At 41.2% G+C, this 25,555-nt stretch overlaps 1 protein-coding gene across 1 annotated transcript; it reads right to left on the bottom strand.

Moving 5' to 3' along the window:
* Positions 1–395: 395 nt before the first annotated feature.
* On the bottom strand, positions 396–25,412 carry NPHS2 (NPHS2 stomatin family member, podocin). Its single transcript, XM_010375679.2, has 8 exons — positions 25,056–25,412; positions 14,535–14,638; positions 11,055–11,127; positions 9,451–9,533; positions 6,709–6,912; positions 4,381–4,436; positions 2,468–2,546; positions 396–1,319 (listed from the first exon to the last, which is right to left on the bottom strand). Exons 1-8 carry the CDS (start codon positions 25,327–25,329, stop codon positions 1,041–1,043), a joined length of 1,152 nt encoding a protein of 383 aa, XP_010373981.1. The 5' UTR covers positions 25,330–25,412; the 3' UTR covers positions 396–1,040.
* Between the last annotated feature and the right edge of the window lie 143 nt (positions 25,413–25,555).

A 25,555-nucleotide genomic window follows, 5' to 3' on the forward strand; every position in this document is an offset into this window, starting at 1 on the left:
TGTTAGTAATGTTTTATAATGTTGGTGACTTTTTTAAGTTTATAGAGAATTTGCTGTACATATAGATATGCTTTCTTATTTACTTGGCTTATTTTTTTCTGCAGATATGCATTTCTAATTGTATAAGGCAAATTAATGGAAAATAAGACTTAGAGAAATGTATCTATATTAAGAAATATCTGTATAAGAAAACAATATGTCAGGGCATGTATAGGTTACCTAATATTATTACTGTTTGAAGAAATAAACAAGCTGGTAAGTTCTATACTGAAAATAGATTACTCTCGGGCCCACTATTTATAGTGATTCTCCCTCAGATTTTAAGCCACATGTGTCAGATGTTTTTGTCCTTTAATTTATTTCTTTATTTAAAAAAGGAGTCTCCACAAAAATAATTCCTTTTAAATGCTTTAATTGGGCATAAATTTTATATCTGCCTCCAAGTCCATCTCTCTTTTTTGCATTCACTATGAAACATTTAAGTGTCACTTTAGGTAACTATCAGGGTTAGGTGTGAGGAATTCAGGGTGGAGCAAAAAGATTGAGTGTGGTTGAGGAAAACTAAGGTCTGCCTTTGAAGAACTGGTAGCCTCGTTGAAGAGAAGACTGCATCTTTAGGGCAGAAGAGCAATAGAGTGTGACAAGCCCAATGATAGGTGCTTGTAGGAAGGGCTGTGGGAGCTGTGACAACCTTGCCAAAGGGGCCAGAGGACATACAGTGAAAAGGACATCTGAACCAAGTTCCCAGAAGTCAAAATTTAACCACATCTAGGCTCAAAATTCTTTCCAAAGAATTTTGCCCAAAGCTGTTTCCCTTAATTGCTCTGACTAGATGAGTCATGGAAACGTGTTATCTGCCTTCTCTGTCATTACATCGTTTCACCGTCTTCTCATGGATAGTGCACTGTGACTTCGTGTATTCCGTGGCCATTCCATATGGCCACCAAAGGAAGGGCAGGGAATGAGGACAGAGTGCCTCCCTCAGGGATGTGGCTTTTCTATGGCAGGCCCCTTTACAGTCACATTACACCCCATCTTTCCTATAACATGGGAGAGTCTTTCTTTTTAGGATTTAGTGGCTCAACAGGTTTGGAAGGACTTGGGAAGGGGAGGCTTCCCTGAGTTCTGTTGCTGGGAGAAGAGAGGCAATTCAGGAGGTCAAATGGCAAAGGTAAAACCACAGTGGAAGGCTTCTCTGTGGACAGAGACTGAAGGGTGTGGAGGTATCGAAGCTGAACAGCAGCAGGGGTGCCTGACAGAATCTCAGCTGCCATCCTCAGGGACTCAGAAGCAGCCTTCTCCCCTTCTGCAGCGATCATCTAGAAAACAGATGCGATGAAAAGCAAAGTGATTGTTCTTCGTTCCCTGAAGGCTTCACCACTATGCAGTGTGACTCAGCAGACTAGCACTGAGCATCTACTATGTGGCAAGCACTGTTAAGCATAGAACAGGTTTATTCTTCTTTCTGAAGGGTCTTGAGCTGGGGAGACAGATCACACTATTAATCACAATTTAAGGTGGAATTTGTTAGGAGCCATGACAAGTATAAATGAAGTATTAGGGGAGTTATTAGCATCCGGTAAGCCTTGAAAGATCAGAATTTTGCCAACATAGAGAAAAGATTAGCCAGCATTCTATGCAAAGGCATGACGTGAAAGGGTGACCCCCAACTTAGGCAAAGTGAATGGGTAAGCATTTCTGAAGAGAAGGTGCTGAGCTCACTACCCAAATGCCACCTGAAAGTGGGTGAAGAGGACTTCACTCAGAGATCTAGAAGCAACTGCCCTGGGGACTATCCTCCTCCCCTTCCTCATCCTCACCTCCCCTCAGTGGTCCACAGGCAATGATCCTTTTACTGGTACTGGTTTTTATCTTCACCTGCTCTGTTCTTTCAGAGAAATCTGCCTCCCTTCATTCTTCATTTTCCTCTTCCCAAGGCCCCCTCACCCACACCTCAGTCACTAGAAGCTGCTAGCTGCCTGCATCTTTGCTTCTTGCTGCCATGTCTGAGTGGAGTTGAGTAGCACAGCCTTCTCTTGGCTCTGGCATTGAGAGAACTGGACCCTGATCGTGGTTGTCCCTCCAAAACTTGTGCCAAGCTTGGGATACAGTTCTAGGGAATATCTAGAAGTTAGGGTGACTATGATTACCCAGGAAAAGATGCCAGCACTAAAGAAGATTGATGTGTGTGGAGGAGATACCTTTAAGGAGAGAGAGGGAAGGTGAGACTCAAGCAGTGGGTGGTCACTATTATCAGTAGCTTCAGAGAGGGAGAGGAGTTGCATTAGTCAGTCAGGGGACTATTAACACACTTTAAGAGAGCAAGCAATTGTAACAGAGTTGTAAGGGCCCAAGACCGCTTCTGCCCAGTGCCGAATGAATGGACAGTAAGGAAGCAAAGGGGAAATGTTCTCCACCAGCAGGCCTTCCTCAAAGAGCAGTCTGGGTGGGAGGATGGAGTGCTCACCCGCACTTTGGCCTGTCTTTGCGCTTCGGCCTCCACAGCCAGCGAGTGCTGAAGCCCAGCTGGCAACCTCACATCTTTACTGAAAAAGAAGAATGCAGGCATGTAGGTGTGCAGCTGTGATTTAGGGGCCAGAGCTTTCACAGAGATTTGCAAGCCTCTCTACTGCTGTCTCATGATGAGTAGCAAATTCTGAGTGTGCCATCCCTAGACTTCTGAGGTCAAAAGTAGGCAGAGAAGGGCATCTCCAAGGTCGATGCCTCAAATGCAGGTTTGTATTATTGCTGATGCTACAGTAGAGCTGTGGTTTCTTATCATTAGCTCAGCAGGTTTTGTATTGATGAGCTCTGCTCAGTTTTTCCACTTAGGTTGTAATCTAAACCTCAACTAATAAATTTGAACAATGGCTTGAAGAGCAACATTACTGATTATAAAGATAAGAGGAATTCATCCAAGTTTATAAAAGAGAAGAATTGATTTTGAAAAGGGTACAACTGACCGAATAAGAACAATGCTTAATGTATTACATAAAAGATACAAAATTGTCTTTTGACCCTGATTATAACTATAAAAATGCATATATGGAAAACAGTTTAGCTGCCCCTCAAAAAGTTAAATATGGAGTTACCATATGACCCAGTAATTCTACTTCTAGATATAGACCCAAGAGAATTGAAAACATGTTCACTCAAAAACTTGCAAATCAATGCTTGCTCTAGCATTATTCATAATAGCCAAAGAGCAGAAACAACCCAAATTTCCATCAGCTGATGAACAGATAAAATGTGGTATAGCCTCAAACAACAAAATATTATTTGATCATAAAAAGTAATGAAGTACTGATTCATGCTCAAGCATGGTTCAACGTTGAAAATATTATGCTAAGTGAAAAGAAGACAGACACAAAAAACCATATATTGTATGATTCCATTTATGTGAAATGTCCAGAAGAGGCAAATCCATTGAGACAGAAACTAAATTAGTGGTTGGAAACTAATTTAAGAAACTAAATTAAGAAACTAAATGGGGGGTTCCCACTTAATGAACACAGGCTTCCTTTTGGGATGATGAAAATGTTCTGAAATTAGATAGTAGTGATGGCTGTACCCATTTGTAAATATATTATACTAAAACTGCAGTTTAAAATGGCAAAAATGTGACATTTCTTTTTTTCTTTCTTTTTTCTTTTTTCTTTGAAACAGTTTCACTCTGTCACCCAGTCTGGAGTACAATGGGCAATCTTGACTCACTGCAGCTCCCGCCTCCTGGGTTCAAGTGATTCTCCTGCGTCAGCCTCCTGAGTAGCTGAGATTACAGGCATTTGCCACCAGCCCCGGCTAATTTTCTTTTCTTTTTTTCTTTTTTTTTTTTTGAGATAAAGTCTCACTCTGTGGTCCTGGCTAGAGCACAGTGGCATGATCTTGGCTTACTGAAACCTCTGCCTCCCAGGTTCAAGCGATTCTCCTCCCTCAGCCTCCCTAGTAGCTGGGATTACAGGCATGTGCCACCACGCCCAGCTAATTTTTGCATTTTTAGTAGAGACAGGGTTTTACCATGTTGCCCAGGCTAGTTTCAAATTTCTGACCTCAAGCGATCCACCCACCTCAGCCTCCCAAAGTACTGAGATTACAGGTGCAAGCCACTGCGCCTGGCCTAAAATGGGAAATGTCATGTAAATTTTATCTAAAACAATTTTTTAGCTGCATAGAGAAAAAACAATCAGAGTAATTTGTCCAAATGTTATAGTGATTGTGTTATGGCTGTAAGATATTAGATAATTTGTTTCTCTTTTTTATAGATTTATGCTGATATAGCTATAGTACTCAATGAAAATAATTTTTCAAATGAAAAATTTAAAATGAAACCAGAATATTTTCCTTTATCATACTGTTCTTCCTAGTTAATTTCCTACCCACATTTCTATTCTCTCCACTTTGATTCCCCAAATACAGGTCACTGAATCCAAGGCAACCTGTGGAGAGAAGAATTCAGATGTTAGTGAGGGCCTCCAGGTGGTAGAGCCTAAACCCTGATGGCCATTGTTCTGTACTAAGGAAGAAGATTCCCTTTGAAAGGACATTATCTGCCTGTTTTATTTAACTTCACAGTGCCTTGCAAGGAGTTGTTTAACTTGCATAGTGCCACCCAATAAATATCTGTGCAGTTGAAGATGGTGTGGTATGCTGAATAATGGTCCCCAAAGATATCCCATGTCCTAATCCCTGGAATCTGTGAATGTTACCCCAAGAGGAATTTTGCTGGTGTGATTAAGTTAAAGGCTCTTGAGATGGGGATACTATCCTGGATTATCCAGGTGGCCCTAAATGTAATTATAGGCGTCCTTATAAGGGAGAGGCAAATGGTGATTTGACTACAGAAGAGGAGAAAGTGATGTGATGATGGAAGTAGGGACTGGAGTGATGCACTCTAAAGATGGAGGAAGGTGCCATGAGCTGAGAAATACAGGTAGCCACCAGGTGCTGGAAAAGGCAAGGAAACGGATTCTCCTCTCAGAACCTCCAGAAGGAATTGGTCCAGCCTGACACCTGGACTCTAGCCCAGTGAAACTGATTTTGGACTCTGGTCTTCAAAACTAAGAAAACTACCACCAAGTTTGTGGTAGTCTGTTACAGAAGTAATAGGAGCTAATACAGATATATTTTAAAAATCTGTTTCAAAATGTACTGAGTTGAGAACCAGTGTCTAGTCTCTCTTCCAAATGTCTTTCACTTATAGGATGTTCTCACTTCTACAACTGATGCTGGTGGCTCCAGTTTCTTCCTGCTTCCCAGTCCTGTCCACCCCCTTGACTGAAGTTGGAAACAAGAAAGGGAAGAAAATGGACTGTGGATTCTGGAAAGGAGGGGCAGGGCATGGAGCTCTCCATGTTGACCCAAACTCTTCTTTTTACACGTATTTTCTCATTATTTTTTAGTGGTTAGACAAACAGTAAGCATAGTGCATTGAGGACCCTGAGAAGACTGATTTGGGGGTATGGGTGAGAGTAGGGAATGTTGATAAAGACATCACAGAATAGGTGGCGTCTTGAAGGACAAATAAAATCTTGCCTGTGGAGAAAAGGGAAGTATTCCATGCAGAGGATACAGCCCAAGAGGAGGCAATGGGAGCATGAAAGTGCTGAATGCTGGACAAAAGCTAAAGTAGGTTGGAGTATTAGATTCAGTGGGAGAAGGATGGCAAGAGGTGAGACTACAACATTTGGGTTAATTTATTCATTTATCCAAAAAACATTATCTACCTGCTGTGTGATAAACCTGTGCTGAGGACCAAGAGATGGATAAAATAGTCCCTGCTGCTATGGAGGTCATAGTCTGGGAAAATTAATGTCTTAGATAGATGGTCCCGAACTTGCAATAGTTTGACACTTTTTGACTTTTATCATGGGTTTATTAGGATACATGCATTTTTGACTTATGATATTTTTTGCTTTATGATGGATTTATAATAAATCAAGGAACATTTGTATATATATTATAATCAGTGTAACAAGGGCAAGCTTGAATGTCAAGTGTCTGGACTTTATCCTTTAAAGGAGAAGGATGAATAAGGAAGGGAGGGTGGCAGGGGGACATCCCATAAAGCACAATTACTACCAGTGCCTTGGATTCTTGGGGTCCCTCTATTTGAGGTCCTCTTTCCAACTACCATGATTCACAACCTCCTAACCCAGTTCTGGGCCTGGGTGTCCCCACGGCTTCAGTGACAGGCTCCATTACTGGTAGTAATTGCCACTCCACTGGCCAGTTGCCTGGAATCCTGCTGTCTTCTCACTTCTCCTCTGCATACCTTTTGCCTATCTGCCTTGGTAAGAATCAAAGCCACCGACCCTGGCCATGGATGAGCTTGCTCAGCTTGCTCCTGGGAAACCATGCCTTATCATCTTTGTGTACAACCAACCCCTCCTGTCCATTCCCACCAACCCCACCATTCCTGCCAGCAATCATTCTCAATACTTCATACTAGGTGAGTACTTGGGGATGAATTTAAAGTCATTGGAGTAGGTTTGAGAGCAAAAACTGTGGCAATGACTGATTAACAAGCACCATACTGATAACTATAATTGACTCAGAGTCAATTTGGCAACCTCCTAACTAGCTATAAGCTCCCAAAGGGATGGTCCCTAAGGGATGGAACTGGCCATGGAAGATTTAATAAATGGCCAATGAACAAATGAATAAAAGATAAATATTTCAACATATTGGCCATTACGTTTATCTAAGTACCTTTGCATCCTGGGCAATGCTCTTCCTCTCTAGAAGAATTTCAGTGAGGGATCGATGTGCTAGGAGGCGCTTCATGGTGGTTTGCACAAGGAATTGCACAGCTTTAGATACATGAGCAAGACTGCTTAGGAGAAGAGAGGCATTTTCCATTCGGTAGTAGCAAACAGCATCTATCTCCATTATAAACATGTCTTTGGTCACGATCTAGGCAGAAAAAAGTTTGGATGACAGGCTTGATTCTTGGGCTCCTTTCCTATGTGGGGATAGAGGAACTAAATGTGTTCAAAGGGAATTTTCTCCACTCTTAAAAGAGAGTTGGCCCACCCTTTATTCAAAATACACGTTTTTGAAAATTATGAATTTTTTTTCAAATACACGAAAGAACGCACAATTTAATCCTGTGGTAAATCGTTTTGTAAAAAAAAATTGGAAATAATTTTCTCATATGAAGACATTCTGTTGATTCCAAACAAGGTTTTTCTAAACTGATACCAAAATAAAAAATCTGCTAAAAGAGAAGCACGTTCTAGGAAACAAGCGCTCTAATGCATTGCTTGCTAGAGCGTACATTAGGGGTGCTTTGATGATACACATCACAAGCCCTAGAAAGATGTCTTAATATTTCCCTTTTTATATTGATCATAAGGACCTATTTTAAGGGTTTAGCTATAAGGATGTTACTCAGTATTGCTAATTGGAATACAAATTGGAAAGAATTTAATATCAACAATAGGGAATTGGTTGAGTAAATTGTGATACAGCCACTAAATGAAATGCTGTATGTCCATTTAAAATAAAGGGATAGAAGCATTTAGCTAATATATGAAAAGATGACCACAATATATTGTTGGGTTAAGAAAGACACATTGCAAAATAGTATATATGGTACGATATATATATATATATAAAATATATATATTTATAGGTGATATATATATGTCATACAGATGATCATATATATGATATATATGACATATATATAATATCTGCATATTATATATATATATATAATCTATAAATATAACCACATACACTGAAAAATCTGAAAGGGTATACTCCAAAATATCAACAGTTAACTATGGGTAACAGGATTGGGGGTGAGTTTTTTCCCCAATTTTGTTTATTGTGTTAAAATACATATACCATAAAACTTACCATCTTAACCATGTTTAAGTATACAGTTCAGTGATACTGAATACACTCATAATATTGTGCAGCTATCACCACCATCCATCTCCATAACTCTTTCATCTTGTAAAACTGAAACTCTGTACCCATGAAACAGTAACTCTCCAATTTCTCCTTCTCCTCAACCCCTGGCAACCACCATACTACTTTTAGTTTCTATGAATTTGACTACTCTAGGTGCTTCATATGAGTAGGATCATACAGTATTTGTTTTTTTGTGACTGGCTTATTTCACTTAGCATAATGTCCTCAGGGTTCATCCATTTGTAGAATGTCAGAATTTCTTTTCTTCTTAAGGCTGAATAATATTCCATTGTAGGTTATAGATCACAGTTTATTCATCTCTTCAGTCATCAGTAGACACCTGGGTTGCTTCAACCTTTTGGCTATTGTGAATAATGCTGTTATGAATACAGGTGTACAAATATTTCTCCAATGCCCTGCTTTCAATTATTTTAGGTAAATATGCAGAAGTGGAATTGCTGGGTCATACAGTAATTCTATTTTTAATTTTTTGAAGAGCCGCTATACTGTTTGCTACAGTGGCTGCACCATTTTACATTTTCCTACCAACAGTGCACGAGGGTTGCAATTTCTCTACATCCTCTTCAACACTTGTTATATTCCGTTTTTTTAAAAAAACGGTAGCCATGTTAATGAGTGTAAAGTGATATCTTGCGATACTGATTTGTATTTTCCTAATGTAGTGATGCCGAGCATCTTTTCATGTGCTTCTTGCCCATTTATATATCTTCATCTTCTTTGTATGTCATCTTTTGAGAAGCGTCTGTTGAAGTTTGTATTAGGGTTCTCTAGAGAAACTGTATAATGTGTGTGTGTGTGTGTTTGGGCGTCACCATACACATATATGCACACACACACATACACATATAGGTATGCTGGGGTGGGGAGATAAAAAAGTATTGATTTAATGAATTGGCTCATGTGCTTATGGAAGCTAGTATGTCTAACATCTTCAGGCTGAAGACCCAGGGAAGAGTTTATTTTTTCTACTGGCAAAATTCCCTCCTCCTCAAAGGGAGGTCAGTCTTTTTCTTGAGCCCTTCAATTAATTGGATGAGGCCCACCCCACATTAGGGAGGGTAATCTGCGTTACTCAAAGTCTACTGATTTAAATGTTAATCCCATCTAAAAAAGTACCTTCACAATAACATCCAGATGTGTTTGGCCAAATATAGGTCTAATGATCATGGCCTAGCCACGCTGACACATAAAGTTAACTGTCACAAAGTTCTTTGCCCATTTTTTAAATCAGGTTGCTTATTTTTTTTTGTTGTTGAGATGTATGAGTTCTTTATATATCTTAGATATTAACCCTTTATGAGATACATGATTTGCAAATATTTTCTCCCATTCCCTAGGTTGCCTTTGCACTCTGTTAATTGTGTCCTTTGATGCACAAAAGTTTTAAGTTCTGAAGTAGTCCATATCATTATTTTTATTTCCTACTTTTGAGCATAAATAATCATTTTGTCCATGGTAGGTAGACCATGGAAAATGTATAGAGAAAGCAAAAGCCATCAACTGGCTTACCTCATGAAAAGGTATCTCCAGAGTTTGGAGACGAAGGTCAACCTTGTGGTAGGTATCCAGGCAGGGCAAAAAAAAGAAAAGACCTAGAAGAAGGGGAGGAGGAAGTGACAGATAAATAACTAGCATGAAGCCTGTTTGGGTTTCACCTTTTTGGGGTCAGGTTGCACACTACATTACTTTTCCTAGCCTCTCATTACAGACCATTGACCCATCCCACCTCCACCTGAGGGTAAAAGGAGAGCACTATTATAATTTGCTCCAGGACAATAGGTATAAACAGGGATTGTCCCCAGCAAACTGGGCTGTGTGGTCCTTTTAGTCATGGTACTGGCCTCCCCAGATCTCAGTTGCATGTCTGTCCTTTCACTAGAATTGAACTCCCTAAGTAGTGTCCTATACACTATTGTTAGCCTTAGTGTCTGTCTTAGTGCCTTTTAGGTGCTCTCTAAAATTGTTTTTGAATCCATGAGTGTACCCAGGTGTCAAACTTTAGAGCCAGCAACCTCTATGTCATATTCCTTAGAAAGTGGGCCCCAGAAGTAATCAGAATAGCAATTATCATGATACCAGCTTTCCGGTTGGCTAGTTAGTCCTCACCCACCCAATATAATATACAGGATCAATGTGCAGTAAAGATTTGTAGATTGATTTATTGAGATTTTGTGAGAGCCCACTGGATTCTGTGGGCTCCTGCAAGAGCCAAAGCTTTGTTGAAACAAGCAGCACCTCACAGAGTCCAGGATACTAGTCAGCTACTAGTCCTCCTCAGTGCCAATTGAGAAGGTTCCCGAAAACCAGGGCCAGAGCAAGATGTTCTTTGTCCTGGAACTACAGGGTCTGGTTCTACTTTTGTGTGGACTCGTATATTCATTCTGAATCTTCAAACTCTGATATTTGTCCCTAGTCTGGTCTCTGCGGGCGTGTCCTGAAACTCAGACCCTCTCCAATATATACACAGTGGGACTTTGCTCCTCATACTTTCCTGGCTGACTTAGATCTCCAACCCCCCACTACTAAACCTTTCAGACTGACCATACTTCTATCTGTCTCCCATAATGAGCTTGGACCTGTGGACATCAACTCCACTAGATCTTAAGGTCCTGAGATCAGAGACCATGTCTTATGGTTAGCACAGAGTCTGAGCCACAAGAAATGCTTAATCTGTTTTTAAAATCCCTGTAACTGAAGACCAATTTGTTATTTGAATGCCAAACTTCACCTATCTCCCATGATTGGATCTGAGCACATGGATTAGGAACTAGCTCAGCTTTTCTCTGAGAATTCACAGGGCTCTGACCATATCCACATTGTACTCAAACCAGTCCCCAGCCATTGGTCCTAAGCTAACTTGCTATTCCAGCAAGCCTCACCCTGGCATGTGGGCTCTCTGTACCAATTCTCTCTCTTGGCTACCTATGACCTAGTAGTAATGGTCTCTGAAGAATTTTTTAATAACCTATATTATATGTAACAGATTGGAAAATGCAAGTGTCATGAATCAAGTTACTTCATGTAATCTGAGGTACATATTACCAATCTGCGTGGGTTGAAGAAATTGGCAAGTCAGGAGGGAGATGTTTAGGAAAAAAAGAGTGTTTTTTTACCAGGGCCTTTGGCTCTTCCAGGAAGCAGATGTCCCAGTCGGAATATAATTACTCTTTCATACTCTTGTACGACCTAAAGAGAAATTTAATCCTTTCAAATCACTCCTAGAAAGAAAAATAAAGTCTTCAAAAGGCCTTGGCATAAGAATGATCCTAGATATCAGAAATTTTTTGAGAACCAAGAAAAAATTTCTATTAATACTTGTTTCCAAAATCTGTATTTAGTAAGTATAAAATTTCAGAAATGGAAAAGTATATTCACCATGTTAATTTTTGAACCCACGGACAGAATTTTGATTAAAGACTTATGATTATCTAAAAAACCATGGCCAACTTTCCCTAAATTAATCTTATCAAGGCATGTTAAATCTTGTATTTTACTGTGACTTCTGCATTCCTAGCTTTTATATGTATTACTCATTAGCCATTTAACAGAAAGAGGAAGTATATTTTAATACCACTTGTGATATTTTGTTTCAGAATGCAATTTCTTCTGAGGCTGCTTCAAAATGATTCAATTGGATTTTTTTTTTTAAGACAAAGTTTTGCTCTTGTTACCCAGGCTGGAGTGCAGTGGCGTGATCTAGGCTCACTGCAACCTCCATCTCCCAGGTTCAAGTGGTTCTCCTGCCTCAGCCTCCCGAGTAGCTGGGATTATAGGCGTGAGCCACCACGCATGGCTAATTTTTTGTATTTTTACTAGAGATGGGGTTTCACCATGTTGGTCAGACTGGTCTCGAACTCCTGACCTCAGGTGATTCACCTGCTTTGGCCTCCCAAAGTGCTGGGATTACAGGCGTGAGCCATCCGTGCCCGGCCTCAATTTGATTTTAATTTGTCAATTTTCATTGGTGATAGATCTAGAAAATTCGTGTTTACCCTGAAAATGTGCAGAGATACTTTTAATACTACTAACACATGACAAAAATATTCTGGAGAACATCTGTTAGAAGAGAAATAGAGAAGTTACTGCACACTACTTTAAAAATAAACTTCACTTTCTGACCCAGTATTAGAATCTGAGTTCAATTGCATGTTTATCACTGACTTAACTTGGTCTGCTTATTTAGATATTAATATATGCCCCACTCTTTGATGATATGGAATTAATCTTTATTTTCTCAGTGCTTAAAAAATGCCTGATACATTGTAAGTATTCAATAAATATTTATTGAATAAATGAAAGAATGATTTGTGACTATAGACAAATTTATTTTCCTTCCTTATCCTCCCTCCACTTAAAAAAGCTCCATTGAATAATAACTAGCCAAATATAAAAATGTAATAAAGAGGCCAAACAAAACACATTTTGAAGTGTGCTTCTTAAAGTAACAGGATCTACTAACCCACTGTAAGTCTTTTGAGGTTGGGAACCATGTTTTGTTTGTCTTCATGAGTTTACAATTTTATGAGGCTAGAACACTGCTTTGCTTGAAACAATGAGAATGAATGACTGTATGCAGTTCTTAAAGCATGCCTAGCAATTCCCAATTGCTTGTTGCTTGGTTTCCTAGCATTGCTCGTTTCTTACCTGCTTTTATTGGAAGAAACAAATTCTCCCCAGAGATGAAGGGGAGTCTTACTTCTTCAAGACCTTGCTCAAATATAACTACCTGGTTCTGCTTTTGTTTCCTCTCCCTAATTGTCTTCTTAGGGCTTACCATCTTAAGTAACCAGACCTGAGAGCCTTTCCCAAAAGCTATTATGGCTGAGTCAGTGTTGGATCTTGTGGCAATCATGCAGGTGCTCAGGTCACCCTTCAAGAAGAGCCTGCTGGAGCGAGACTCTGTCTCAAAAAAAAAAAAAAAAAAAAAAAAAAAAAAAAAGAAGAGCCTGCTGCCTTCTATATACACTGTCTATAGGAAACACACTTTATATTCAAAGATACAAATAGACTGAAAGTAAAAGATAGAAAAGATATACCATACAAACAGTAGCTAAAGGAGAGCGGGAATGGCTATCCTAACATCAGAGAAAATGGACTTCGAAACAAGCAAACATGTTACTAGCAATAAGGTGGGACATTGTATAATGATAAAAGGATCAATGTATTAGGAAAGTGTGACAATGATAAGCATAGATGCACCTTAAAAACAGAGTTCCAAAATACATGAGGAAAAAGACCAAAATAATTCAAGATAGAAATAGACAATTCAATAGTGACAGCTGTAGACTTCAATACCCCACTTTAAACAATGGATGGAACTAGACAGACATACAAGACTTGAATAACACTATCAACAAATAGACCTAACAGACATCTACACAGAATATCTCCACCCAGCAACAGCAGAATAACACATTCTTTTCCAGCATATATGAAACATCATCTCCAGGACAGATAATAGGCTAGGTCATAAAACTAGCTTAAACAATTTAAAAGGATTGAAATAACATAAAGTATATTCTCTTACTACAATGAAGTTAAATTAGAAATCAATAACAAGGAAATTTGAGAAACTGACAAATATGTGGAAATTAAACAACATACTCTAACCAATGGGTTAAAGAAGAAATCACAAGGAAAAAGAGAAAATACTTTGAGATAAATGAAAACAAAAACACAAGATACCAAAGTGTATCTTGGGGAGGAAAATGGGGAGGGAAAGATGAAGGGGAAGAGGAAAGAGCTGCTGCCTGCTGTGAGGAGTAAAACCAACAACAGCCCCAGCAGCGGTTATACTGTTTCAGCCAAGGACGCAGTCTTCCCAGCAGTTCCAGCCAATGACTGAGATGGCAGGAGTACTAGGGCTGTGCCATTTCTGCCCATTGTGGGACTCCTATGAAGCAAACCTTGCTCTGGAGTTCCCTTTTGGGCTGGCCAGGGCTTTCTCAGAGCTGCACCACAGTCAGAAGTTCTTTCCGCCCAATCCTTTCTTCCCCTTCTCATATCACAAGTGTCAGGCCTGCATCACTGTCTGAAGGCTTCTCCTGACTACTCTTGTTTTCTTTCCTGTTAATCTTTCACAGGCAATGTCTCCCAATAAATCTCTTGCTCCTCTAATTCCATCTTGGCAGGTGCTTCCAGAACGGACACAGGTCTTTATTTATTTCAGGGACAGGCATCTGTAACTACCTGTGGGCCAAAGATAATTATGACTCATGGTCTATAGAAGCTGCCTGAGAAGTTTGTGGAAGTGTGTGAAGTGAAGTGGATGTCATGATCCATTCTGGTCACAGAATGCAGATGAACGAGACATAGCCAATATAATACATGTGGTAAGTGCTAGAACGAAGTGAAAGCAGAGTAACGTAGGAGCACCGGGAAGGGAATGACAGTCTGGGGGAGTCAAGGAAGGCTTCCTGTTTACATTTGAGCAAGGTCTTGGAGGAGTAAGAGCTATCCTGGAAGGTGAGTCGGGGGTGAGGGCATTCCACATGGAGCAAAAACATGTACCAGAAAACAAAAGTGAGAATGAGCATGGTGTAGCCAGTGAGAGGCCTCAGGAAATTACCTATTGCGTCCTCATGGAATCTCACCTTTATGCAGAACCAGATGGAAAAAGGGAAGGTCATGATGATGAAGAGCAGGGAAATGAGGACAAGAAGCCACTCACAGGCCCCTAAACCGGAGGATTTGGTACCTTAAAAAAATTAAAGCAAAAGAATAATTATATTGAAACTTCACCGTATTCACTGACGAGCATCTGTTGGTCCAATCCTTGGTATTGGAGTAAGAGCAAGTTGGAGACTTTGTTGGAAATATTAGAATAAGTCAAATCAGAGTAGCCAAGAGTTCACAGGGCCTAGGGAGGAGCAGGCTCCTGGAAAGGAGGAGCACAGGCACAGTGGCTCACGCCTGTAATCCCAGCATTTTGGGAGGCTGAGGTGAGAGGATCGCTTGAGTCCAGGAGCTCAAGACCAGCCCGGGCAACATAGTGAGATCCTGTTTGTACAAAAAAAAAAAAATTAAAAATTAGCTGGGTTTGGTAGTACATGCCTGTAGTTCCAGCTACGCAGGAGGCTGAGGTAGGAAGATATGTTGAACCTGGGAGTTTGAGGCTGCAGTGAGCTATGACTGCACCTCCGTACTCAAGCCTGGGTGACAGAGCTAGACCTTGTCTCAAAAATAAAATAAAAAAGAAAGGGAGTGGGTGTATATTGGAACAGGCACAGAATTTGGGAAGAAGGTCTGGATTCCACTTCTGGCTCTCCTGTTTCATATCCAGATGACCTTAAGTAAGGCATGTGACCTTTCCGGACCTCAGTTTCTTCACTATATAATATGGATGCTAACATCTCATGACTATCCCATAATGACTAATTCATGAGCTATATCTTCTATCTCTGGCATAAGGATAAAATAACACACACATATAAAAAGCAGTGAGCTTTACTTTACGTGTCTTTTTTTTTTTTTTTTTTTAATACTTTTAAGTTCCAGGGTACATGTGCACAACGTGCAGGTTTGATACATAGGTATACATGTGCCATGTTGGTTTGCAGCACCCATTAACTCATTATTTGCATTAGGTATTTTTCCTAATGCATATCCCTCCCCCAGTCCCTCACCCCTCAACAGGCCCCAGTGTGTGATGTTCCCCGCCCTGTGTCTAAGTGATCTCATTGTTCAGTTCTCACCTATGAGTGAGAACATGCAGTGTTTGGTTTTCTGTCCTTGTGATAGTTTGCCGAGAACGATGGTTTCCAGCTTCATCCATGTCCCTACAAAGGACATGAACTTCTCCTTTTTATGGCTGCATAGTATTCCTTGGTGTATATGTGCCACATTTTCTTAATCCGGTCTATCGATAATTGATGGGCATTTGGGTTGGTTCCAAGTCTTTGCTATTATGAATAGTGCTGCAATAAACATACGTGTGCATGTGTCTTTATAGTAGCATGATTTATAATCCTTTGGGTATGTACCCAGTAATGGGATTGCTGGGTCAAATGGTAATTCTAGTTCTAGATCCTTGAGGAATTGCCACACTGTCTTCCACAATGGTTGAACCAATTTAGTCTCCCACCAACAGTGTAAAAGTGTTCCTATTTCTCCACATCCTCTCCAGCATCTGTTGTTTCCTGACTTATTAATGATCACCATTCTAACTGGCATGAGATGGTATCTCATTGTGGTTTTGATTTGCATTTCTTTGATGACCAGTGATGATAAGCATTTTTTCATGTGTCTGTCAACTGCATAGATGTCTTCTTTTGAGAAATGTGTTCATATCCTTTGCCCACTTTTTGATGGGTTGTGTTTTCTTGTCAATTTGTTTGAGTTCTTTGTAGATTCTGGATATTAGCCCTTTGTCAGATGGGTAGTTTGCAAAAACCTTCTCCCATTCTGTAGGTTGCCTGTTCACTCTGATGGTAGTTTCTTTTGCCATGCAGAAGCTCTTTAGTTTAATTAGATCCCATTTAGTCTATTTTGGCTTTTGCTGCCGTTGATTTTGGTGTTTTAGTCATGAAGTCCTTGCCAATGCCTATGTCCTGAACAGTATTGCCTAGGTTTTCTTCTAGGTTTTTTATGGTTTTAGGTCTAACATTTAAGTCTTTAATCCATCTTGAATTAACTTTTGTATAAGATGTAAGGAAGGGATCCAGTTTCAGCTTTCTACATATGACTGGCCAGTTTTCCCAGCACCATTTATTAAATAGAGAATCCTTTCCCCATTTCTTGTTTTTGTCAGAAATAACACCAGATGTGTGGTGTTATTTCTGAGGCCCATGTTCTGTTCCATTGGTCTATATATCTGTTTTGGTACCAGTACTATGCTGTTTTGGTTACTGTAGCCTTGTAATATAGTTTGAAGTCAGGTAGTGTGACGCCTCCAGCTTTGTTCTTTTTGCTTAGGATTGTCTTGGCAATGTGGGCTCTTTATTGGTACCATATGAACTTTAAAGTAGTTTTTTCCAATTCTGTGAAGAAAGTCATTGGTAGCTTGATGGGGATGGCATTGAATCTATAAATTACTTTGGGCAGTATGGCCATTTTCACGATCTTCATTCTTCCTGTCCATGAGCATGGAATATTCTCCCATTTGTTTGTGTCCTCTTTTATTTTTTTGAGCAGTGATTTGTAGTTCTCCTTGAAGAGGTCCTTCACATCCCTTGTACATTGGATTCCTAGGTATTTTATTCTCTTTGTAGCAATTGTGAATGGGAGTTCACTCATGATTTGGCTCTGTCTGTTAATGGTGTGTAGAAATGCTTGTGATTTTTGCACATTGATTTTGTATCCTGAGACTTTGCTAAAGTTGCTTATCAGCTTAAGGAGATTTTGGCTGAGACGATGGGGTTTTCTAAATATAAAATCATGTTGTCTGCAAGCAGGGACAATTTGACTTCCTCATTTCCTAATTGAATACCCCTTATTTCTTTCTCCTGCCTGATTGCCCTGGCCAGAACTTCCAATACTACATTGAATAGGAGTGTTGAGAGACGGCATCCCTGTCTTGTGCCAGTTTTCAAAGGGAATGCTTCCAGTTTTTTCCCATTCAGTATGATATTGGTTGTGGGTTTGTCATAAATAGCTCATTATTTTGAGATACATTCCATCAATACCTAGTTTATTGAGAATTTTTAGCATGAAGAGCTCTTGAATTTTGTCAAAGGCTTTTTCTGTAACTGTTGAGATAATCATGTAGTTTTTATCATTGGTTCTGTTTATGTGATGGATTACGTTTATTGATTTGCATCTGTTGAACCAGCCTTGCATCCCAGGGATTTAGCCGACTTGAACGTGGTGGATAAGCTTTTCGATGTGCTGCTGGATTTGGTATGCCAGTATTTTATTGAGGATTTTTACATCAATGTTCATTCAGGATATTGGTCAAAAATTCTCTTTTTTTGTTGTGTCTCTGCCAGGCTTTGGTATCGGGATGATGTTGGCCTCATAAAATGGGTTAGGGAAGATTCCCTCTTTTTCTATTGATTGCAATAGTTTCAGAAGGAATGGTACCAGCAGCTCTTTGTACCTCTGGTAGAATTTGGCTGTGAATCCGTCTGGCCCTGGACTTTTTTTGGTTGGTAAGCCATTAGTTAGTTATTGGCTCAATTTCACAACCTGTTATTGGTCTATTCAGAGATTCGACTCCTTCCTGGTTTAGTCTTGGGAGGGTGTATGTGTCCAGGAATTTATCCATTTCTTCTAGATTTTCTAGTTTATTTGCGAAGAGGTGTTTATAGTATTCTCTGATGGTAGTTTGATTTCTGTTGAATTGGTGGTAATATCCCCTTTATCATTTTTTATTGCATCTATTTGATTCTTCTCTCTTTTCTTCTTTATTAGTCTTGCTAGCAGTCTATCAATTTTGTTGATCTTTTCAAAACAAACCAGCTCTTGAATTCATTGATTTTTCGAAGGTTTTTTTGTGTCTCTATCTCTTTCCGTTTCTGCTCTGATCTTAGTTATTTCTTGACTTCTGCTAGCTTTTGAATTTGTTTGCTCTTGCTTCTCTAGTTCTTTTAATTGTGACATTAGGGTGTCGATTTTAGATCTTTCCTGCTTTCTCTTGTGGACATTTAGTGCTATAAATTTCCCTCTACACACTGCTTTAAATGTGTCCCAGAGATTCTGATACATTGTGTCTTTGTTCTTATTGGTTTCAAAGAACATCTTTATTTCTGCCTTCATTTTGTTATGTACCCAGTAGTCATTCAGGAGCAGGTTGTTCAGTTTCCATGCAGTTGTGCAGTTTTGAGTGAGTTTCTTAATCCTGAGTTCTAATTTGATTGTACTGTGGTCTGAGATACAATTTGTTGTGATTTGTGCTCTTTTACATTTGCTGAGGAGTGTCTTCCTTCTAATTATGTGATCAATTTTAGAATAAGTGTGATGTGGTGCTGAGAAAAATGTATATTCTGTTTATTTGGGGTGGAGAGTTCTGTAGATGTCTATTAGGTCTGCTTGTTGCAGAGCTGAGTTCAAGCCTGAATATCCTTGTCAACCTTCTGTCTCATTGATCTAATACTGACAGTGGGGTGTTAAAGTCTCCCATTATTATTGTGTGGGAGTCTAAGTCTCTTTGTAGGTCTCTAAGGACTTGCCTTCTGAATCTGGGTGCTCTTGTATTGGGTGCGTATATCTTTAGGATAGTTAGCTCTTCTTGATGAATTGATCCCTTTACCATTATGTAATGGCCTTCTTTGTCTCTTTTGATTTTTGTTGGTTTAAAGTCTGTTTTTATCAGAGACTAGGATTGTAACCTCTGCTTTTTTTGTTTTGCTTTCCATTTGCTTGGTAGATCTTCCTCCATCCCTTTATTTTGAGCCTATGTGAGTCTGCACATAAGATGTGTCTCCTGAATACAGCACACTGATGGGTCTTGACTCTTTATCCAATTTGCCAGTCTGTGTCTTTTAATTGGGGCATTTAGGCCATTTATATTTAAGGTTAATATTGTTATGTGTGAAATTGATCCTGTCATTATGATGCTAACTGGTTATTTTGCCTGTTAATTGATGCAGTTTCTTCCTAGCATCAGTGGTCTTTACAATTTGGCATGTTTTTGCAGTGGCTGGTACCAGTTGTTCCTTTGCATGTTTAGTGCTTCCTTCAGGAGCTCTTGTAAGGCAGCCTGGTGGTGACAAAATCTCTCAGCATTTGCTTGTCTCTGAAGGATTTTATTTATTCTTCACTTATGAACCTTAGTTTGGCTGGATATGAAATTCTGGGTTGAAAATTCTTTTCTTTAAGAATGTTGAATATTGTCCCCCACTGTCTTCTGGTTTTTAGGGTTTCTGCAGAGAGGTCTGCTGATAGTCTGATGGGCTTCCCTTTGTGGGTAACTTGACCTTTCTCTCTGGCTGCCCTTAACATTTTTTCCTTCATTTCAACCTCAGTGAATGTGACAATTATGTGTCTTTGGGTTGCTCTTCTTGAGAAGTATGTTTGTGGTGTTTTCTGTATTTCGTGAATTTGAATGTTGACCTGCCTTGCTAGGTTGGGGAAGTTCTCCTGAATAATATCATGAAGACTGTTTTCCAACTTGGTTCCATTTTTCCCATCACTTTCAGGTACACCAATCAAACGTAGATTTGGTCTTTTCACATAGTCCCATATTTCTTGGAGGCTTTGTTAATTTCTTTTTACTCTTTTTTCTCTAATCTTGTCTTCTCACTTTATTTCATTAATTTGATCTTCAATCGCTGACAAGTTCTTCCACTTGATTGAATTGGCTATTGAAGCTTGCGCATGCATCATGAAGTTCTTGTGCAATGGTTTTCAGCTTCAACAGGTCATTTAAAGTCTTCTCTCCACTGTTTATTGTAGTTAGACATTCATCTAATCTTTTTTCAAGGTTTTTAGCTTCTTTGCAATGCATTCAAACATCCTCCTTTTGCTCAGAGAAGTTTGTTATTACTGACCTTCTGAAGACTACTTTTGTCAATTTGTCAAAGTCATTCTCCATCCAGCTTTGTTCTGTTGCTGGCGAGGAGCTGCAATCCTTTGGAGGAGAAGAGGCGCTCTGATTTTTAGAAATTTCAGCTTTTCTTCTCTGGTTTCTACCTATCTTTGTGGTTTTATCTACCTTTGGTCTTTGATGTTGGTGACCTAAAGATGTGGTTTTGGTGTAGATGACCCTTTTGTTGATGTTGATGCTATTCGTTTCTGTTTGTTAGTTTTCCTTCTAACAGTCAGGTCCCTCAGCTGCAGGTCCGTTGGAGTTTGCTGGAGTTCCACTCCAGACCCTGTTTGCCTGGGTGTCACCAGTGGAGGCTGCAGAACAGCAAATATTGCAGAACAGCAAATATTGCTGCCTGGTGCTTCCTCCGGAAGCTTCATCCCATATGAGGTGTCTATCTTCCTATATGAGGTGTCTGTTGGTCCCTACTGGGAGGTATCCCCCAGTTAGGCTACACAAGGGTCAGGGACCAACTTAAGCAGGCAGTCTGTCCATTCTCAGAGCTCAAACGCCATGCTAGGAGAACCACTGCTCTCTTCAGAGCTGTCAGACAGGGACGTTTAAGTCTGCAGAAGTTGTCTGTTGCCTTTTGTTCAGCTATGCCCTGCCCACGGAGGTGGAGTCTAGATGCAGTAGGCCTTGTTGAGCTGCAGTGCACTCTGCCCAGTTCGAGATTCCTGGATGCTTCGTTTACCTACTCAAGCCTCAGCAATGGCGGACACCCCTCCTCTAGCCAGGCTGCCGTCTCACAGATCGAACTCAGACTGCTGTGCTAGCAGTGAGCAAGGCTCCACGGGCATAGGCCCCACTGAGCCGGGCACAGGAGAGAATCACCTTGTCTGCTAGTTGCTAAGACCTTGGGAAAAGCACAGTAGTTGGACAGGAACGTCCCATTTTTCTAGGTAGTCTCTCACAGCTTCCTTTGGTTAGGAAAGGGAAATCCCCCGACCCCTTGTGCTTCCCAGGTGAGGCAACACCCCGCCCTGCTTCAGCTTGCCCTCTGTGGGCTGCACCCACTGTCCAACCAGTCCCATTGAGATGAACCAGGAACCTCAGTTGGAAATGCAGAAATCACCCGTCTTCTGTGTCGATCACACTGGGAGCTGCAGACCAGAGCTGTTCCTATTTGGCCATCTTCTGTCTGGTTTGTTTTAAGTGATTCCAACCACGTGTCCAGAGGCTTGTCTTCCATGAAATAACTTCCCCATCCATTACCTGCCTTAATGTCTGAAATTCCACCATTTTAACACCTGCATTAAGGTGTTAATCTCAATAGTCTTTGAAAATTACCTTTATGGGGTAATAATCACCTACTAATGTGTATGAAAAAGTGATAAGGAACTGGGGTTCAGAACATCCAAGATGCTTGGGTGGTAAATGAAACAATATCAAGGAAAGTCAGCCTCAAGAACACAAGCTTCTTGGGGTCTTGTCTTATTTACACTATGCCCCCAGGGCTTAGAATAGTGCCTGGCAACCATACATGTGCTCAATAAATATTAGTTGAATGTGAGAAGAAAGGAGGAGTGAAAATGATTTAAATGTAAGAGTTATGAAAATTTCAAGAATTTTAACCTCCAGGTACTAGAAAACTGACCAAAGGAATATTATTTGCCAGTTTAAAAATATCATAGAAGGCTAGAAGGTGACTAAAAATTAGGAAATTGTAAAGTCTACTTTCCTTCCTTCTTTCCTTCCTTCCTTCCTTCCTTCCTTCCTTCCTTCCTTCCTTCCTTCCTTCCTTCCTTCCTTCCTTCCTTCTTTCCTTCCTTTCTTCCTTCCTTCCTTTCCTCCTTCCCACCCTTCCTCCCTCCCTTCCACCCTTCTTCCCTCCCTCCCTCCTGTCTTCCTGCCTTCCTGTCTTATTTCTTTCTTTCTCTTTCCTTCTTTTTTTCTTTCTTTTGAGCCAGGGTCTTGCTCTCTCCAGGCTGGAGTGCAGTGATGCAATCATGGCTTTCTGCATCCTTGGCCTCCTGGGCTCAAGAAGTCTCCCCACCTTAGCCTCTCAAGTAGCTGGGACTACAGGTGCATGCCACCATACCTGGATAATTATTTTTTTGCAGAGATGGGGGTCTCGCTATGTTGCCCAGGCTGGTCTCAAACTCCTAGCCTCAAGTGTTCCTCTCACCTCAGCCTCCCTAAGTGCTGGGATTATAGGTATGAGCTATGGCACCTGGCCTAAAATCTTATTTTTAAGAGATGGGAACAAAGGGGATAACTAGTAGGCCTGAATATTTGATTTTCATGCCCAGAAAGGTCACCACCAAATTGATGTGCAGATTGCTTGAAGAAGAGGACAGATATGCAAGATGCACCAGCACAAAAACAAAATCAGCACTGAATACCATAGTATGGGAGTTTCTAAAGGCCATCCTACAAAATACAAATTCCACAGGGTGCTCCACCAAAGAAGAATTTCCTGGGCAAATGAGTGTAGAGAATACTAGGCACTACATCCCATTCCTGGAGTTCCCAGTGCTCTTCAGGACATTGAAGCTATGAAAATCTCGCAAAGCATTCTTAGTTTTGTTTACTCACATTTGTCCAGGTAATATTTTCTCTAAGGAGCACTCATTGATATTCTATGGAACTTATTTCTCATGGAACCTACTCTGGGAAATGCTGCTCTACCAGCATATTAATTTTTATAATATTCTTCTTCAAGGGCAATGACTAACAGTATCATTGCCATTTTTAATTAGTTTATAAATATGTTTCAGTTGCCAGAGGTAGCCATGGCAAGTAAAAATAAACAAATGCATATAAAAAATTACACTTTATAAGTGAAGAAAGGCCTCAAAAATTCCTTTATACAGTAGTGAGAGATATGAATAGAAAACTAATTTATATCCTCAAAACTAACGTGACGATTTACCCCCAAAATACTATTCTGTTAGAATAAGTTGCTTGAATAGCCAATTTGTTTGGTTTAAGTGAATAGTGAAACATTAATTATTCAAGCAGGAAAAGTCTTTAAACATTGTCTGAGAGTCCCCAACATTTTGGTGAGGTGAAGTGCCTTTTCATTTCTCCCGTCTTAAGTAGCCTGCCTTTGGGAGTGCGGTGCTAAGTGAGAAAGAGGAGGGGACGTTACTCTGTGTTCCCCGTGAGCTTCAGAAACCTCCCATACAAGGGCTCAGTAAAGGTCACTTCATCCTTAGTGGGACTGTTCGCCCATTGCTTGGGGTCTCCTGCTGTAGTTACTCTGTAGCTGGAGGGACTGAGGCCCACAGAGGTGCCCAAGGCCACAGCCAGTAGGACCATGACCAGAAATTAGGGGCAGCACCAAGCAAGGGTGAGCAGTTGAATCAGACTGTCTTACTCTAGGATTTTGGCTTCTCTACTTCCCAGCTACAGGACTTGCGCATGTTACTTAATTTCTCAGAGCATGTTTCCTCATCTGTGATAAGAGGATGGTGAGGGATTAAATAACTCAGTGAAACACCCAGTGTGTGCCTGGCATATAGTAGGGGTTTCATAAGTGGTGGCTCCCTTACTTGCCTACCCTACCAGTGTGATCTGCTGCCTAACAGTAACAAGCCTTATAACCTCAGCATTGAATCCAGCAACCATTTACTGAACAGAGGTTTCTGACTGATGAAAGGGTATCATCAACGGGGCAAAACGGTATTAACATGACCCGTTTAAATTACACCCCAACTGCGGAAATCTTCCTTAAATGGTAGCTTTCAGTGATTCAGCATGTACTGCATTGCTGGTAACTAGGAAATGTTAAAACTTCATAGCCAGCAGGAAGCAATATAATACACTATTCCTTATTTAATTTCTTTTAACATCTGTCATCCCACTAAAGTGGTAATCATTTTTTTTCTTCCACTCATTATAAAAAAGACTGGAGGTAGATAAAATTTTCCCAAGAGTTGTTTCTCCTGCAGAAGCAAAAGAGACACCTTTCTTTGCATTCCCTTCTTTGATCTAATTTTCCTTTCTTTAGCTTGCAAGGATGCAGCTGGAATTGAGTATGTTTTTGTTCCAGACTTTGTGCAAAGTGCTTTGGGTGCCTTTTCTCATTGTATCCTCACCTCTACCCTCTGAAGCAGGCACTGCTATATGAGAGATGGTTAAGGTTCCTTCCTATGATCACATGGCTAGCAAGTGGTTGAGCTGTGATTTAAACTCAGGTGTGGCTCTTCCTCACTTGGCTCTGCTGCGACTGCTTTTCAGAAAGAATGATCATCTTCCCAGAAGTTTAAAATCCTTTTAGGTAAGACCGAGGGGTGGGGACGCGGGAAGAAGAATAAGCCACATAACTGCCTACAGCCACCAGCTCATGCATGTCTTTACTTAAATTAGGTGCCCGTATGCCCCTCCATGGCCACAAAAAAAAAAGCTCATGGCTCCTTTGCCAAGTTGATTGGTCCCCAACCTGTACTACACTCCCTCCCCACTCCCATCCAAGGCTGGCTCCGAGACCAGTAAATAGCGATATTTGTATTTCTTCTGATGTTCTTTGCTCACCATAGCAGTTTGCTGGGTTCCTAACTTACGCCTTTCCGTTCCTGGGAACCTGAGCATCCAGCAGTCTGCTCTGGCTTCAGTGGGTCTCGTGGGATGACCCTTTCCACCTTATCTGACACCCCTTAGTTACCACCTGGAAAGGCAGCAGATAACGGTGCCGGATCCGTACCTTCCTCGGGCCGCTCGCTCTCCAGTAGCGCCACCACCTCGGTACCCTCTTCGCCGGAGCCCCGGACCTCATCTACGTCCACCACCGTGGCGGCGGGCGCTCGGGGCTCCCCCGGGGTCCCCGCCCGTCCGGAGCCCGACGGCTCGGGCCCAGCCTCCCGGTGTCTGCGGCTTCCGCCGCTCCTCTCGGCCTTCGCTCTCTTGTTCTCCTTGTGCGGGGACCTGCCGCCTCGCCCGCGGGACTCCCTGGAGGAGCTCCGCGCCCTCCTCTCCATCCTCAGAGCTGCTGGGCGGCCGGAGCAGCAGCGCGAGAGCGACTGGGGGCACGGGATCGCAGTCCCTGCGGAGTCGCTGCGGGTCTGCGTGGCGCGCCCGGGGGACCCTAAAGACAGTTGGCTGGGGGCTGAGGGCGAGGGGCGGGACCCCGGGGCCGTGGGCGGGGCCGTGGCCGGGCGCACCCGGAACCCCGACGGCTGTGTTTCCGTGGAGCTGTGGACTGCG

The sequence above is a fragment of the Rhinopithecus roxellana genome, chromosome 8 (assembly GCF_007565055.1).
Source record: "Rhinopithecus roxellana isolate Shanxi Qingling chromosome 8, ASM756505v1, whole genome shotgun sequence".
NCBI classification, from domain to species: Eukaryota; Metazoa; Chordata; class Mammalia; order Primates; family Cercopithecidae; genus Rhinopithecus; species Rhinopithecus roxellana.